Here is a 14,248-nt window from a genome sequence, read left to right on the forward strand (position 1 = left end):
AATTTATACTCAATTATCAGTAACAGATTCAAAATAAATTAGTAAATAGTAACATAACTAACATAACATAAATATTAAAATTAAATAGATAGTAGGTCGAAGGTACACATAAATAAATAAAAATAACAGTATAATACTATTGACGAATGACGACTGGGATCTTCTATACATCTATAGATTCTATAGATTGTTCTGTGCCTGCTGCCTAGTTCCCGTGCCTAGTGACGTCAATAAATCTTGGCATAAATGACGAATTTGATTGTATTCCATGGACACTCGAAATCGTTTATCTTTTATAATAATCGTTTATGTTACTGCAAGGCTGCCTGGCGCCTGCCACTATAGTCTAGTGCCCCTGCATTATGCAGCTATCCTCTGACGTGGTGACGTTGTGAATTGTTATTTGTGATTACTGATTAGTGATTAGCGGCATAACCATTAACCGCATTACTGCATTAACAAACGACTGTCAGTCTGACTAGTCTGTACTCTGTCACTCAGTCACTGTGATGAGTGACGAGTGTACACAAAGCGTTGTCACGTGATTCAATGATTAATTGTCAAGTTTTATAACGTTAGCCCCAACAACCGAACATTTTTTGAAAATATTATCAAGGCCTCTGGTTTCACATTTACCCTGCACCGCGTCGTCTAGTGTAGTCACAAATATTTTATTGTTCAACTTGTGGTTAACAACAGGCTATCAACGTTTTGTAATCTATGTAATAAACATACGAAACACGACGCGGTTTAGTATGAAATGAACCGACCACTTGTGTTATTATCTCGGTTCGCTGTGGAAAGGAGAAACCCGGTTAAATCGAAACGTAACGGAATCCTTAGCGGCCGTCTACGAGATCGATCGGTTTCACCCTACCACCACCACTACTCGCGATGGAATCATTTTTAGTTTTGACCAGCGGTGCGAACCCTCCCGCCCGTCGTTAAGGAACTTGAGAAAATGCTACTGCAGTTTTGAGTGCAATAAGACGCCGCTGCAGCAGCACGCCGTGACGGTTCTGTCCCGCAAGCGAGTGCGATGTGCCGCCGCCGACTACCCGACAAATGATAATAGTATAACACCCTATAATCGGTACACAGTATTAACTACTGTGAACGCTCGAGCGGCCCACAGTCGCTTCTGCCGATCTGCCGTGTGTGTGCGCGCCGCGCGGCCGCGTCGTAACCGCTGATTGTGCGTGCGTGAGACTACGCGAGTGCGCGGCGTGCGCCGGCGCGAGTGTGTGCGTGTGCGTATGTGTGTCCGTGTGTGAGGTGCGCGCGCGGTGTGTCCGTCCGTCCGCACTACGATTACTACGTACACAGTGCTCGCCGCCAACCGAGTGTTATTATATATACTTATATCGGTCTGCCCACCGGTTATCGCGTATTACCCGCCGCGCGCAGACGGGTCGACTTTACGCGATCGCCGTCGCACCGAGTAAAGTTTTGCCGGTCGCGGACGGGCCGTCGCGTGTGACATTAGAATGACCGGTTCGTCACCACCCGCCACCACCGCAACCGCCGTAGTAACGTCGCCGTCCCGCCGCCGTTCGCTGTCGCCGTGTCCGCCGTTCTTTGCCGCCGTGGAGATGACGCGCACCGTAGCGTAAAAGCCGCCGCCTAGCCGGTCGCTCGACATCCGTCGTCGTCGTCGTCATCGCCGTCGCCGTCGCCGTAATTCATAAATGGCATCGTTGCCGCAACCCAAATTTGAACCCAAAGCCCCCGACAAAAGCTCGTCGGCGGCCGCGTGCGACGTTCACAAGAAAATCCTAGAATCCGCCGACTGTTCGAACGTGAGTACCAACAACACATTTGTCGTACCGTGTCACACCAGTGGTGTGCACACATTGTAATACAGACGGTCCTCTGACCAGCGGTTTTCCGCACACCCGTGCCTCCGAAGTCCTCCTAAATGATATCGCGCGAGCACCTCTCGAGATATTTTTTTCCACCCTGATAGTAATAATTCCATACGTTCCGAGCGATACGCTTTCGATTTTTAGGTACAAGCGTATAACATCATCATCATCATCATCATCATCGTCATTATTATTATTATTATTTTATATTGTTATTGTCCGCCGTAATCTCGTGTACGGGTCAGGTCTGTTTGAGCGTTTTTGTTCGTGGGATTTTTTCTCTGCGATCGTGTTGTTTTGTGAATGTTCAAAAATAGGTACCTATACCCATAACATTTCCAGAATTCCTACCTAACCTATTCCGGATTTTTGCGTCCGACGACGACGACGACCATGATAATGACGACGACGACGACGACAGCGATGATAATGATAATGATAATGATAATAATAATAATAATAATAATGATAATAATAACGCATATTACTGCAAAGCCTCAACACCACCCGACTGCTATACTTTAGCTTTATGTTTGTATATATATATGTGTGTGCGTGTGTATGTATGTATTTATATATACGAAATAATGAGTAATCAATTTTCTGTATCAAAAGCACTGCAGTGTGTGCGTCGGTGCGTTTATGCGTGTTAGTGCGCGAATGTACAGTGGCGATTGGCGAGGTATGTCCATCGTGTGTTCTCCGGTACGTTTTTGCATTGCCTTTGATTTTTTTTTTCTATTTCTTAATTGCCCTTTAAATCGAAATTAATACCTCAGTAATAGTACCTTTGTGTGGACACACATATTAATTATGTTACTTAACGGTAGTATACCCATCAGTTTATTATATAATATTTATATATGTATAGGTGCATATACAATATTATACTTAATTATGCCCTTTTTTAAAATCATAAGGTCATGCATTTCTTATCTATGCATCTATCGGTCTACGTATAATAATAATAATTTCTTATATTACTGTATTAATAAGTACCTACCTATATTTCTGAATTATATCCAATTTATTTGTTTATGTGTTATATATTTATGTATGCTATTTTTTTTTCTTATAGAACAACAAGTCCAAATCTTTATCGCTGGATTTATCGAATTTGAACACTGCTAGTTTTAAGTCCTTATTAGAAGAAGTGGTCGCATATGATACGGCTAAACAGACTAAAAGCGAATTATATAATGTATGTATTATTTCAGATATCAATTTTGATAACCTATTGTTTCAATGTTATTATATGTTTGTTAGTACTCTTGAATCTTGATGCATGTGGTTCAAACCAAATTTTTTATTAATAATTTATTTGGGATATTAAATTTTTTTTTGTTATTGTATATTAAATTGTACGTTAAAATCATGATGAATTGGTTAAAACAATTTTTTTTAAACATTTACAAATAATTAGTAGAATATTTTAAAATTAGCACATTAGTAAAATTTCCATTTAAAAATATGAAATATTTATAAATGAATTATTAGAAATAAAATTACCTATAATAAGTATTTTCCATAAACCATTTCTTCTATTTTCTACTATTTTGTTTTATAATCCAAGACAATAACTGATTGCTCTTATAATATTTCATAGTTTTATATTTAAAAATATTAAATAAAAGTATGCATAAGTATTTATGTAATTCTATGAATACTTGGAATTGAACTATAATAAACAGGAATTAATAATGAAACTTAGAATTTTTTTTAGAAAAAACAACCCCACAAATTGACTATTTATCTTAATTTTTTTTTAAAAAAAAAAAAACATGAAAAATAAGTTTAAATTATATATAAATAAAAACTGCCAATCAATCATTTACATACCTAGTTCAAATAAATGAGTTTTAAAAATAATTATGGATTTACGGGTATTTATGCGTTTGGACACTGTTTAAAAAAAGTTTGTTTTTTTTTATTCAAATTATTATTTGATGTTAGGTACTTAATAAGTGTGTTTCTATTATTAGATATCTTGATTTTAAATTACATAGGTATTCTTATATGTAGTTTATATTATCCCTTTATAATGTAAACATTTTTTTTTTAAATCATTTCATTTGGGTATGTTAAATTAATTACTAATTACTTTCTTACATATTATATAAATTAAATGTAGGTAAAATATGAGAAATAAATAGTTAGTAAGTACTAACTTATATAATAGTTTATTTAAAACTGCAATAATATTATATTAACTTGATTTTGATGAATATTTTATAAATACCAAGTACCTAATAATTTTCAAAGTTCTATATTATGTTTTATATTTATTAATTTTGACTTCTTTAAAAAATAAAGTAATAAAATTACCTAATATGAACCATTATTTTAATAGTGTTGATATTATCATAAATCATGATAAGTATACCTATGATCAATTTATTTGATTTATAATAAAAGTAAATCATTTGTTTAAAAAATTATGAATAATAATTAAATTTGAAGTTGGAATTATTAAAAAATAAGTTTAATATTAATTGGAGTTAAAATTAGTAAATATTTGTTAGACATTGAGATAACACTTTCCATATTATATGTTTTAAAAATAGTAGATTTCTATTTATTGTGTTATCAATTTTTATATGTTATTTATAATTATATACATTATCTTAGTAGAACTACAAAATCATTTTTAAATTAGATAAAATATAGGATTATTTATGTTTCAGAATCTGCTAGAAGATGTGACTCAAAATGGAGAAGATGATGTAAAGCGACCATTGCATAATCAACGATTAGTTGATAGCCAGACTGATCTTGATAAGTTATCATCTAAAGAACAACACATTAAGGAAAATTCTTCTCTTGAAGCTTTTGATTTAGCACCTGATTTCAAAAAACGGCTCTCTGGTGTCACCACCAAAGTTAGCGCCCGTCAACTAGAAGGAGGTTCTTTGCCAAGTCATGTTAATCATGCACAAGCTATATCTGTATTGATAAATAAAAAAAATACCCAAAACACTCGTAAGAGAATTGCAGAGTCATCAAAAATGGCTAAAAATGTAGATAAAGTGGTTGATCTTGGAGATTTTGGGTATGAAGAAATTCAGGTAAAAGATATGTCAAATTATACTAGTCATGCAAGTTTGGAAATCTGTCCTGCTAAAGATGAGACTAAAATAGATGATCGATTCACCACACCATTACTATGCAAGGTAAATATGTGTTAATAATAAAAATTTAATCACTTCATTTTCTGTTTTCTATTCAAAAATTATTCAAGATTGAGCTCTAGTATATACCAATATAGTCTGGTTTTCAGAAATATCTTTTTAAAACTTTATTATTCAAAATAACATGCACAAATTTTTCTAACTTATACGTTACAAAAGTTCAATATAATATTTAATTATTAACTATACAATATGAACGCAAGGTTATAAATTATGTATATACTATATATTAAATATTAATTAATTAACTCATTAAAAGGTGACCAGACTATAGTTTCCTGTCTCAAGAAAATAGATTTAATAAAATATATAATATTTAGATGAAATATTAGTATAGGAGTGAAAGTTTTATTAAATTTTGTGGATGTTAATTGTTCTGGTTAATCAAAAATCTTGCAATAAAATCCAAGATATAATTAGGACTTGGAAGTTATAGCATTCAAAATTAATAAACATGCAAAATATAATTGTCAACCAAATTAAAAAAAAATTTTTTTTTAGAATATGGTAGTAGGCATTTTGTCCAACTTTGGAATGTAATTAATAAATATAACAAGTCCGATAAAGCAGTACAATGTGTCTGACATAATTTTAAATGTAACCAAATTATTGGAAACTAATGAAATTATTATCTGATGCAATCAGTGATAAGGATAACAATCAATAACATACCTACTATTTGAAAATCAAAATACATGTTTTTGTTTGCATATTTGTTTATCTTGTATATTTTTTTGTATGTATTGTTTATTTTCTTTAAAATATAAAAATATTCCTGTAAATAGCATTTAAAATTCTAAATTATCGAAGTTGCACTAGCAACTGTAAATTACATAAATTACTAAAATAAAATTTCTTACTTGACATCAGAAAAGTGCGAAACAAATTTGTATGTAACTTTTGATGTTTTATGACTTACAAAAAAATATACATTTGCTAGTACTTCCAAGTTCTGGATATACCTTATTAATTATTTTTCATTTACATGCTTTCCTCTAATAAAAGTTTCACTTAACATTTATATAAGCTCATTAGATTATGTTCAATAGAAACAAATCTCTGATTTTTCATTAAATATAGAAAGTTATCAGTGAAAATTCATAAAGTGTAAGCAATAGCAACCTACTATTTCAATAAAATGGATGTCTTTTATTTTTACAATCTAGAACTTAACATTTAAAAATATCTTACTATAGTAAACTAAGTTAGGCTTAATATGTTATCATTGTATTCATATTTATAATAATAATCTACTATTATACTACTCTAAGATAAGCAAAGCAAGACAAGTGTGCGGTACATTATTTTTCATAAAGTATTATTTGTCTGTCAAGTGTCTTTGATATATCTCAATACTATCTTCAAGTTGTTATAATTAAATATAAAATAACTAATATTCCTACCAACTTAACTTGGATTTGATTTCTCATTAAATTTATTTTATACCTATTTCAATTTTTCAATTATTGATTAATAAATAATCATTCAAATTACAAATATTACTATTATAATTTCATTCTTTTATGAATCATAATGGGATAGACGAAAATATACTATATTAATTAGCTGTAAAAAAGATTTTTAATTTGTTGGTTTTTTTAAAACCTAATTTCTATAGTCACTAAGATACTATTATAAACAATTCTTTAAGTTTTTGTTTTGGATATTCAATAGTAGTTATAATTATAATTATTTTCTTTTGAAGCAATCGAGTCAAAATTATGAAGACCATGATTCCTACATGGAAATAGATGCTTCACCATACACTAAAGATTCTAAAGACGGAATGACTAAAGGTAATATATTTTTAATTGTTTGAAGGAAAAAATATATACCTGAATTTATTTTGCTTTAAAAAATTCAAGCTGGAAATAATAGTTCCTGCATTTATGCTTAAGTAGCTTTTTAAAAGTTTTAATAGATTTTCCACAGCAATTATAAAAAAAAAATACACTTTTTTGTTCAATATGTAATTAATTGTGCTTTTCTTTTGTGATCTGTGACTAGAAAAATAATATACATTTGTAATTGGTTTTGTAATATATTGGTTTAATAATTAATATTTAGTAGTTAATATATTTTAAAGGAATTTTTACCTTATATATTTATTTTATACTTTTTTTATTAAACTTTTTTTACTACATAAATCGTAGGTGCAATGCTTTTTATAGTAAATTTGTATTGAATATTAATTTTATTCATATAAACTGCATGAAATATGTATTTAAATTAATTGTTTAGATTTGTTTTCATCTGTTTGGGTAAGTGATTGCCAATTCAATTAGTTACTTGCTTTTTTTCTGTAACACATTAATATTGACAAGCCTTTGTTTATTCTCTTAATTGAATCAAAGAAGTATTACTTCAGCAGTATTATTATAAAATAGTATATTTTTATATAAAAATCTAGAATACTTACTTTAACCATAAGATATTTTTTACAGTATTTTTAATTTTTAGGCTTGCTAATATTACTACCTTTTGATTAACTTTGATTGCTTTAAGTTGAAAAAAAATGTTCTATAGTAATATTATAGGTTATATTTTTCAATATTAACAAATGATTTAAATTTTACTTTTATTGAATACATGGTTATCAAAACTTACAATTGATAGTATATTTTAAAAACTTAACAGACCTTAACCATAACCTGTATTTTAAATACTAAAATATATTCAATTAACTTCAAAGGCAGAGGCACAATTAATTATAATTAAATTAATCTATAACTAATGAATCGTAAATTAAGAGTGGTTATTAATTACACTTATTATAAAAAATATTGCTTACAATTGATTCCATTTAAGAAAATTAATTGTTTTTAAATTTATACTGGAGTGTGTGGTGTTTTTCTTTGTTTAATTATCTAACTTTTTTCAAAAATGCAGAATATTTCTTGTTTTGTTTTTGTTTTTCATTTTTAATTGGCATGCTTTTTATATTCTATTTGGAAGTACTGCCACGGACTTCAGGTGAGGGCGATCAAGACGTGAAAAACTGTTTACATCAGCCAGCTACAGTGGTAACGGATTTTAATAAAGATGCACAAATGATAGACCATCGTTTGTTACACCTATTTGGAGGCCAAATTAATTGCTATCAAAATCCTTATAACGGATTTTCACAACCAATGAGTTTGCATTTTTTAACACCAAATGGTAACTTGTTATTTACTATAATTACATTCATTCTAAGTATACTAATATTGCTAAACTCATTTATTTTTCTGTAAAATTTGTTGTAGGTAGTTGATGATAGGAGGCATACTTTAAAAAAGTTAATTAGAATCAATACTATTATTCATAAGGCATATAATTAAAAAATTTATTAATATATAGTTATACAATATTATAGACAAAACTTTTTGTAATTAAAATTCAATCTTTACTATTTTATTTTTGAATTAATAATAGATTTAATTAGTATTTGTTTCATTTATTCAACATTAAAATGGAAATCAGATTTTATAATTATCTGTTTTATTTTCTGTGAGGTCCGTTTATATTTTTAACCAACTTTTTAGACTTATTATTCTCCTTATATAAAATAAAAAAAAACAGATTTTTTAACTTTTAAATCGCCCCCACTGCCATGGCAACATATTATGCTTAGTTATTCAACCTATCATGATGAAATGCTGTTTATTCAGTACATGCACAGTAAAACTTAATTTTTTGTATGAGGACCTGTATTTTTAATATCATCATATTCTAAGTGTTCACAAACTTTTTCAAGCCATTCTATTGCATCAACTTGTATTTTAAATCCAAAATTGACTGAATGAAAGCTATTTTAAATAAGAAAAGTATGTTTTTAGATATTACATACCATGATCTAGTAAAAATTTAAAAATTCAATTAGATAGAATCTTATTAAAGTAATAAGTATGCTTTTTGTACATTCTACTTTTTATACAAATTAAAAATCAAATTTAAATAGCTCCCATTTTGTAAATTTCAGATTTAGAAGTCAATATTCCAAAATAACGAAAAAGTTTGATTATACTTACTAAAAACAAAAATGTAACTTGGATGGTGTGCCATGCATGAGCTAAAAAAATTTTAAATCAGAGAAATATAGATGTCATTAAAAAATATGCATTATGTACTGAGTTACAGTATTCTTGTTTCCATGGTCGCACGGTATATCAAAATTAAAATGAGACTATGATATTTACAGAAAAAATGATATAATTATATTTTCTTTAGTTGAAATTTAAGTTCACTTTTACTTGAACCAACACTTAATCATGGAGCGCACTTAAAAATCTACTGACATGACTGTTGACAAATTCTTACTTACATTAAATAGTATTTAGTGTATATTGTTTTTGCTTTAATTCTATCTAAAAAAAAAAAAAGCTATCATTTGGTTTATAAAAATTTAAGTAAAAAGTAACACTTATAAGTTATAACTTACCAAATTGATTTAGTCAATTTTGTGGTTAATAAGTATTAATAAGTCCTCTAATTTTTTTTTCATGATAAAATATACATTTTAGCTGACTTGATGTCAACATTGCTATGCACATATTTGTAGGATTAACAAATCACGTATTCAAAAATTAAAACTATTTAATTTTGGCTTTAATTATAATTGCTTAAAGTGGTTTTTGTTGGTTTTTTTATAATATGCAATCAATTAAAATTATAAAATTATTTATAATTTTATTAATAAATTGTCTTATGCTGTGGTGTATGGTAAGGATTAAAATTAAATAACTTCAATTTATTTAAAAGGAAAGTTTATTAAAAACTATATTTTATATACTTTTAAAGTAGTATATATTAAAATGTTCTAATACAATATTTAAATTTCCTATTTATTTATTAAAAATAGGTTATATTTTAACCCCATATATTTTTTTTATTTTTCAATTTTACACTTAAATTTTTTTTTGAAAATTTGATTATTATTTTATTTGTTATACAATAAATGGTTATTGTTTTTATAAAAATCGAGTAATTGATATAAAAAAAAAAATTATTTAGGTTTTGGACAATTGCAATGTGATTTTCCTTTACTTGTTTCATTTTGTATTTTAAATCTTTTACAATGTTTCAGATAACCTAGGATTACAGACGGCATATAATAATAATAATAGGGTATGTTCAATTTTAAAGTATATAGTTATTTTTTTTTTACATATATTTTGAATAAATGTTTTGTCCTAAAATTCAAGTAAACTGTATGTAATTTAATTTTCTTACATTTAAAAATAACAATGTGTTTTGATTTGATCTTGATAAAAATATAATTACAAGAAACTATATAATTTAATTACAAAGTTATAGTAATGAGTAATGAATAATTACTAATAGCTAAACCAGTATTTCTGTTAAAATCTAATTTATTTTTTCTAGAGAAACAATACTGAAGATACTAGTAACACTGCACTAAAAAGAAATAAACAGAAAAAGGAATTAAAGAAGGTTTGTCTAATAACTAATTTTATATTAAAATGTTATTAAAACATTTAATTTTATAACTTTTAGAAAGATGAAGTTGTTCGTTCAGAAGATATTCAAGGATATCGAGGGGACAAAAATATTGATGAAATATTAAAGTTCATTGGAGATAAAAGTGGTGATAGTAAAAAAAATAAAGGTAGCAAGACTAAAAATAAAATAAAAAGTCGAAATGGGAAAGGTTCTGATGATGATTGTGGTAGACCAAAAAATGGTAAAATGAAAATGACCAAGTATAATAGTGTTGAAGAAGTATCTACAACAGTCTTTCAACATATGGATAGTTCAGACGATGAGTCTAAATCAATTAAAAGTAGTAAAAAAAGTAAAAAAAAAGTACCAAAACAAAACCAATCTTCTAAAAAGTTTGCTTCTACTGAACAGAGACTTGATGTATTGTCATCAGAATCACAAGATACTGATTCTGCTGATTTTTTGTTGGTTACCAATAAACAAAGGAGAAAAAAACAGAAATCACAAAATAAATTAAATACAACCACTAGTAATTTTCCTCCTCATGACTCATATTTATTGTCACAATACACACAACCTAAAAGTGTAAAAAACAAAAAAAGAAGGAAATCCACATCTTCAATGCCTCATTCTGACAAATCTGAAGATAACTCTGATCTAGATTCTGTACACTCTTTACCTGCCTCGTCTACACCTTCTAAACAGCCATCATACAAAGAAGCTCCTAAAACTGATTTGACTAAACCAGCGTGTGTAGTTACCACTTCTGAAGAGTCAATACCAACATTTACTGTTGCATTACCACAACGAAATGCTGATAGTATAGTGAGTAATGCAAATTACGATATTGAATGTATCAATGGGGATGTGCATGTCACATATATAGTGCATGAACCCCAGAAAGCGGATATTGAAACCGCTAAAAAGACTGCCGTTTTAAACAAAGTTCCTGCAGCGATCCCCCCACAGAGCGCCTCGCTTACTGTGCGTGTACCGTCAAAGAAAAAACAAAGCCCAATTATGTATAATAAGTATGAAGTGGATACAAGCCTGTCTTTTGGATTTGAAATTGACCAAAATTTACTGTGTGATAGTGGTAATGATTATTCACCCCCAGTACCAATTCCTATGCCTATAGAGTACAACTATAAAGAAGTGATATTGTTCATCAAACAAGGTAATTCAATTGAATAGAATTTTTAATTTATAATAATTTTATGATTTTTAAAAAATCCCTATGGTACAATGTATTACTATGTTTTTTTTAAATTAAATATTTAATATACCCATAAACATTATAACTAAAGAATTTCTTATTTTAATTTTTATATATTATTTCCATTATTAGTACCAAATCTAAAGTTGAACAGTTACATTAAATAAAAATCCTCTTTGGACAATCATACATGATTTAACAATAAGTGAAAATAATTTACTGTATGGCATTTTTTAAATTTTTGAATGTTTATGTTTTTATTTACTAAATAATAGTATACAGTACTATAAACTGTTATAATATGATATAATATTTGTTTCATTTTTTATTTTATTCAGCTTGGCAAGATGTTGAAAAAGAAAAAATTAATGGTAGATCAAACATTTTGGAATACAAACGAGATAACAGTGGTGTTGTTGGGGACATATGAAATTTTCGCCAAATATCGTTATGAATAAGCATAATTTGTGTTTGACAACTTATCATATTTTGTAATAAATTATGAATTTTTTTCATTCCACAGAAAAAAATTCTACAGAATTCGTTAATATTCTTCGATAAATTTTTATATATCATAGTAATTATTTATGTATGTAATTTGTATATATATATATATATATTAAGAAACAATGTTAAAATTACTCTTTCTTCTCGAAAAACAAAACAAAAAACTTTAATTTAAAATGGTGACTATATCACTTGAAATATTTCTTTTGGCAAATATTGTGTTAATGATTGTTAATTTAAAAAGGTCATTACATTTTTTTCTTTTGTTAAGTTTGTACGTTCAAGTTTGTTTCGCTTATTTAAAAATGATAATTATATTTTGAGGGCAACTAAAAACCTGGTCACAAAGTTAAATTTGTGAGTTATTCAAGTTGGTGGTTAACGCGTCAATATTAACATTTTTTTTTTTGATGTACTTACAATACTTATTTGTTTCAAAACTTAAAAATTGTATTTGTTTACCTTACAAAACATTTTGTACATCATGTGTTAGGTTTTTGTTTCAGTTATATTTATGTGTAACTCATCTGTAATAAACTGATTTGATAACAGATAATTTCAGGAAATTATAAACCTAAATTTTTTTTTATTATATTTACTTATAAGTTATAACAAAATAGTTTAAACAAAAATAATATTTTGTATTATTTTGCTAAACTGGTTATAAGAAATTGAAAGATGAGGTATATTTTACCTCTATTATTAAAAAATAAAAAATTGTTGAATAAAATTTGAAAAAAAGTAAATTGTATCTGAAATAAATGCTTCATATTTCTGAGTATTTAAACTAGTATATAAACTATAAAATTTATTGTATATCTTAAAAGATCCTTCATGAAGGTAATATTAAATTCAATCCCTATAATATGGTTGGTGATAACTGATAAGTTTTACTCTGGTATATTCTTAGTATACTTTGTTCCTTTATTGGTCTGATTGTGTATGTCACATCGATCTTCTTTATTATTTTTTAACATATGTTTGGAATCTACAAAAAATTACAATTTGGTACTTATAAATAAAACTACTTATGAAACCATATTAAACGCATAGTTGGTCTCCATTCATTTAATTTAAATTTTACATATTGTCATTTATAGAATTTTAATATTGTAAATTTTCACGGGCTAGCGCCCTGTAGGAAGTTGTGTAGGTACTCAGTGAAAGTCAGATGCTGAGATACCTACTTAGTATCTAATAAATATATTTTACTGGTGATCAGACAATCGTTAAAAACAATTCTGCTCTAAAAATAGTAAAATTAAAACAATACTTATATAGTAGTGCAGTATCCAATATGTTGCAGATATTTACACTAGGTAGATACTTATTTTATATGGTTAGAGGTAGGTACCATGGTTAATACTATGACGGTCTTTTACAAGATTTGTTCGAGTGAGAATAATATCATTTAGAATATTTAGATAAATAGTTAAAAATCAAGTTAGCGTATTTCTTAGAAAAAATAATTGTTTGACATTTATTAATATTAAAGGGAAGACCATTTTATGCGAACACCAGATATTAAAGATTATTATAAATCATTCTGCAGATCCTCGGCATCAAAGTGTGAATTTATTGCATGAAAAATGTTCGCATCGTCAGCAAAAAGTAAGTCATTTTAGATTAGTTTATAGAATAAATTATATTATATATATATATATATACATGAATTCGATAGAAGAGAAGAAAAAAGATTATTTCTGATAAAAACTATAGTATTGAACCTGAGTTTTGAGAGGTAAAAATAAAATTTAATACGACTTGTATTATGTAAGGTAGGCACTAATTAAAATTTAATACAAGGACGAGGCACATTTTGAGACTTAACACCTATAGGTACCTATACTGTACCTATAGCAGAGCGGTTGTTTAATTTTTTTATTTTTTGACAAGCGATGCCGGATTCAGCTATAATATTTAATACTTTATAATATATACGAATACATAGTTAAGAAAAAAAATATATTAAGCACACTGTACCTACTTTCATAGGCGTAAATTTGGCTTGTTAAGAGGGAGGGGGGCTG

The 14,248-nt window shown here is 27.9% G+C and overlaps 1 protein-coding gene across 3 annotated transcripts; it reads left to right on the forward strand.

Moving 5' to 3' along the window:
* Window positions 1–1,284: 1,284 nt before the first annotated feature.
* Window positions 1,285–12,261, forward strand: LOC113552266 (titin homolog). 3 transcript variants are annotated; one of them, XM_026955056.1, is made up of 9 exons: window positions 1,285–1,799; window positions 2,944–3,066; window positions 4,550–5,035; window positions 6,759–6,849; window positions 8,009–8,212; window positions 10,119–10,159; window positions 10,418–10,486; window positions 10,550–11,672; window positions 12,050–12,261. In XM_026955056.1, exons 1-9 carry the CDS (start codon window positions 1,689–1,691, stop codon window positions 12,139–12,141), a joined length of 2,340 nt encoding a protein of 779 aa, XP_026810857.1. In that variant the 5' UTR covers window positions 1,285–1,688; the 3' UTR covers window positions 12,142–12,261. The 3 variants fall into 3 exon arrangements, with proteins under 3 accessions (XP_026810857.1, XP_026810859.1, XP_026810858.1); XM_026955057.1 differs by lacking the exon at window positions 1,285–1,799 and adding an exon at window positions 2,387–2,570; XM_026955058.1 differs by lacking the exon at window positions 8,009–8,212 and having other exon boundaries at window positions 1,288–1,799.
* Window positions 12,262–14,248: the final 1,987 nt, after the last annotated feature.

Source organism: Rhopalosiphum maidis, chromosome 2, assembly GCF_003676215.2.
Source record: "Rhopalosiphum maidis isolate BTI-1 chromosome 2, ASM367621v3, whole genome shotgun sequence".
Taxonomy (NCBI): Eukaryota; Metazoa; Arthropoda; class Insecta; order Hemiptera; family Aphididae; genus Rhopalosiphum; species Rhopalosiphum maidis.

Bases quoted from the DNA above. Each gene is read 5' to 3' on its own strand.
- LOC113552266 (XM_026955056.1), top strand. From the start codon at position 1,689: ATGGCATCGTTGCCGCAACCCAAATTTGAACCCAAAGCCCCCGACAAA. The intron at 1,800-2,943 runs GTGAGTACCAAC...TTTTTCTTATAG, and splicing joins AATCCGCCGACTGTTCGAAC to AACAACAAGTCCAAATCTTT. The intron at 10,487-10,549 runs GTTTGTCTAATA...TATAACTTTTAG, and splicing joins AGAAAAAGGAATTAAAGAAG to AAAGATGAAGTTGTTCGTTC.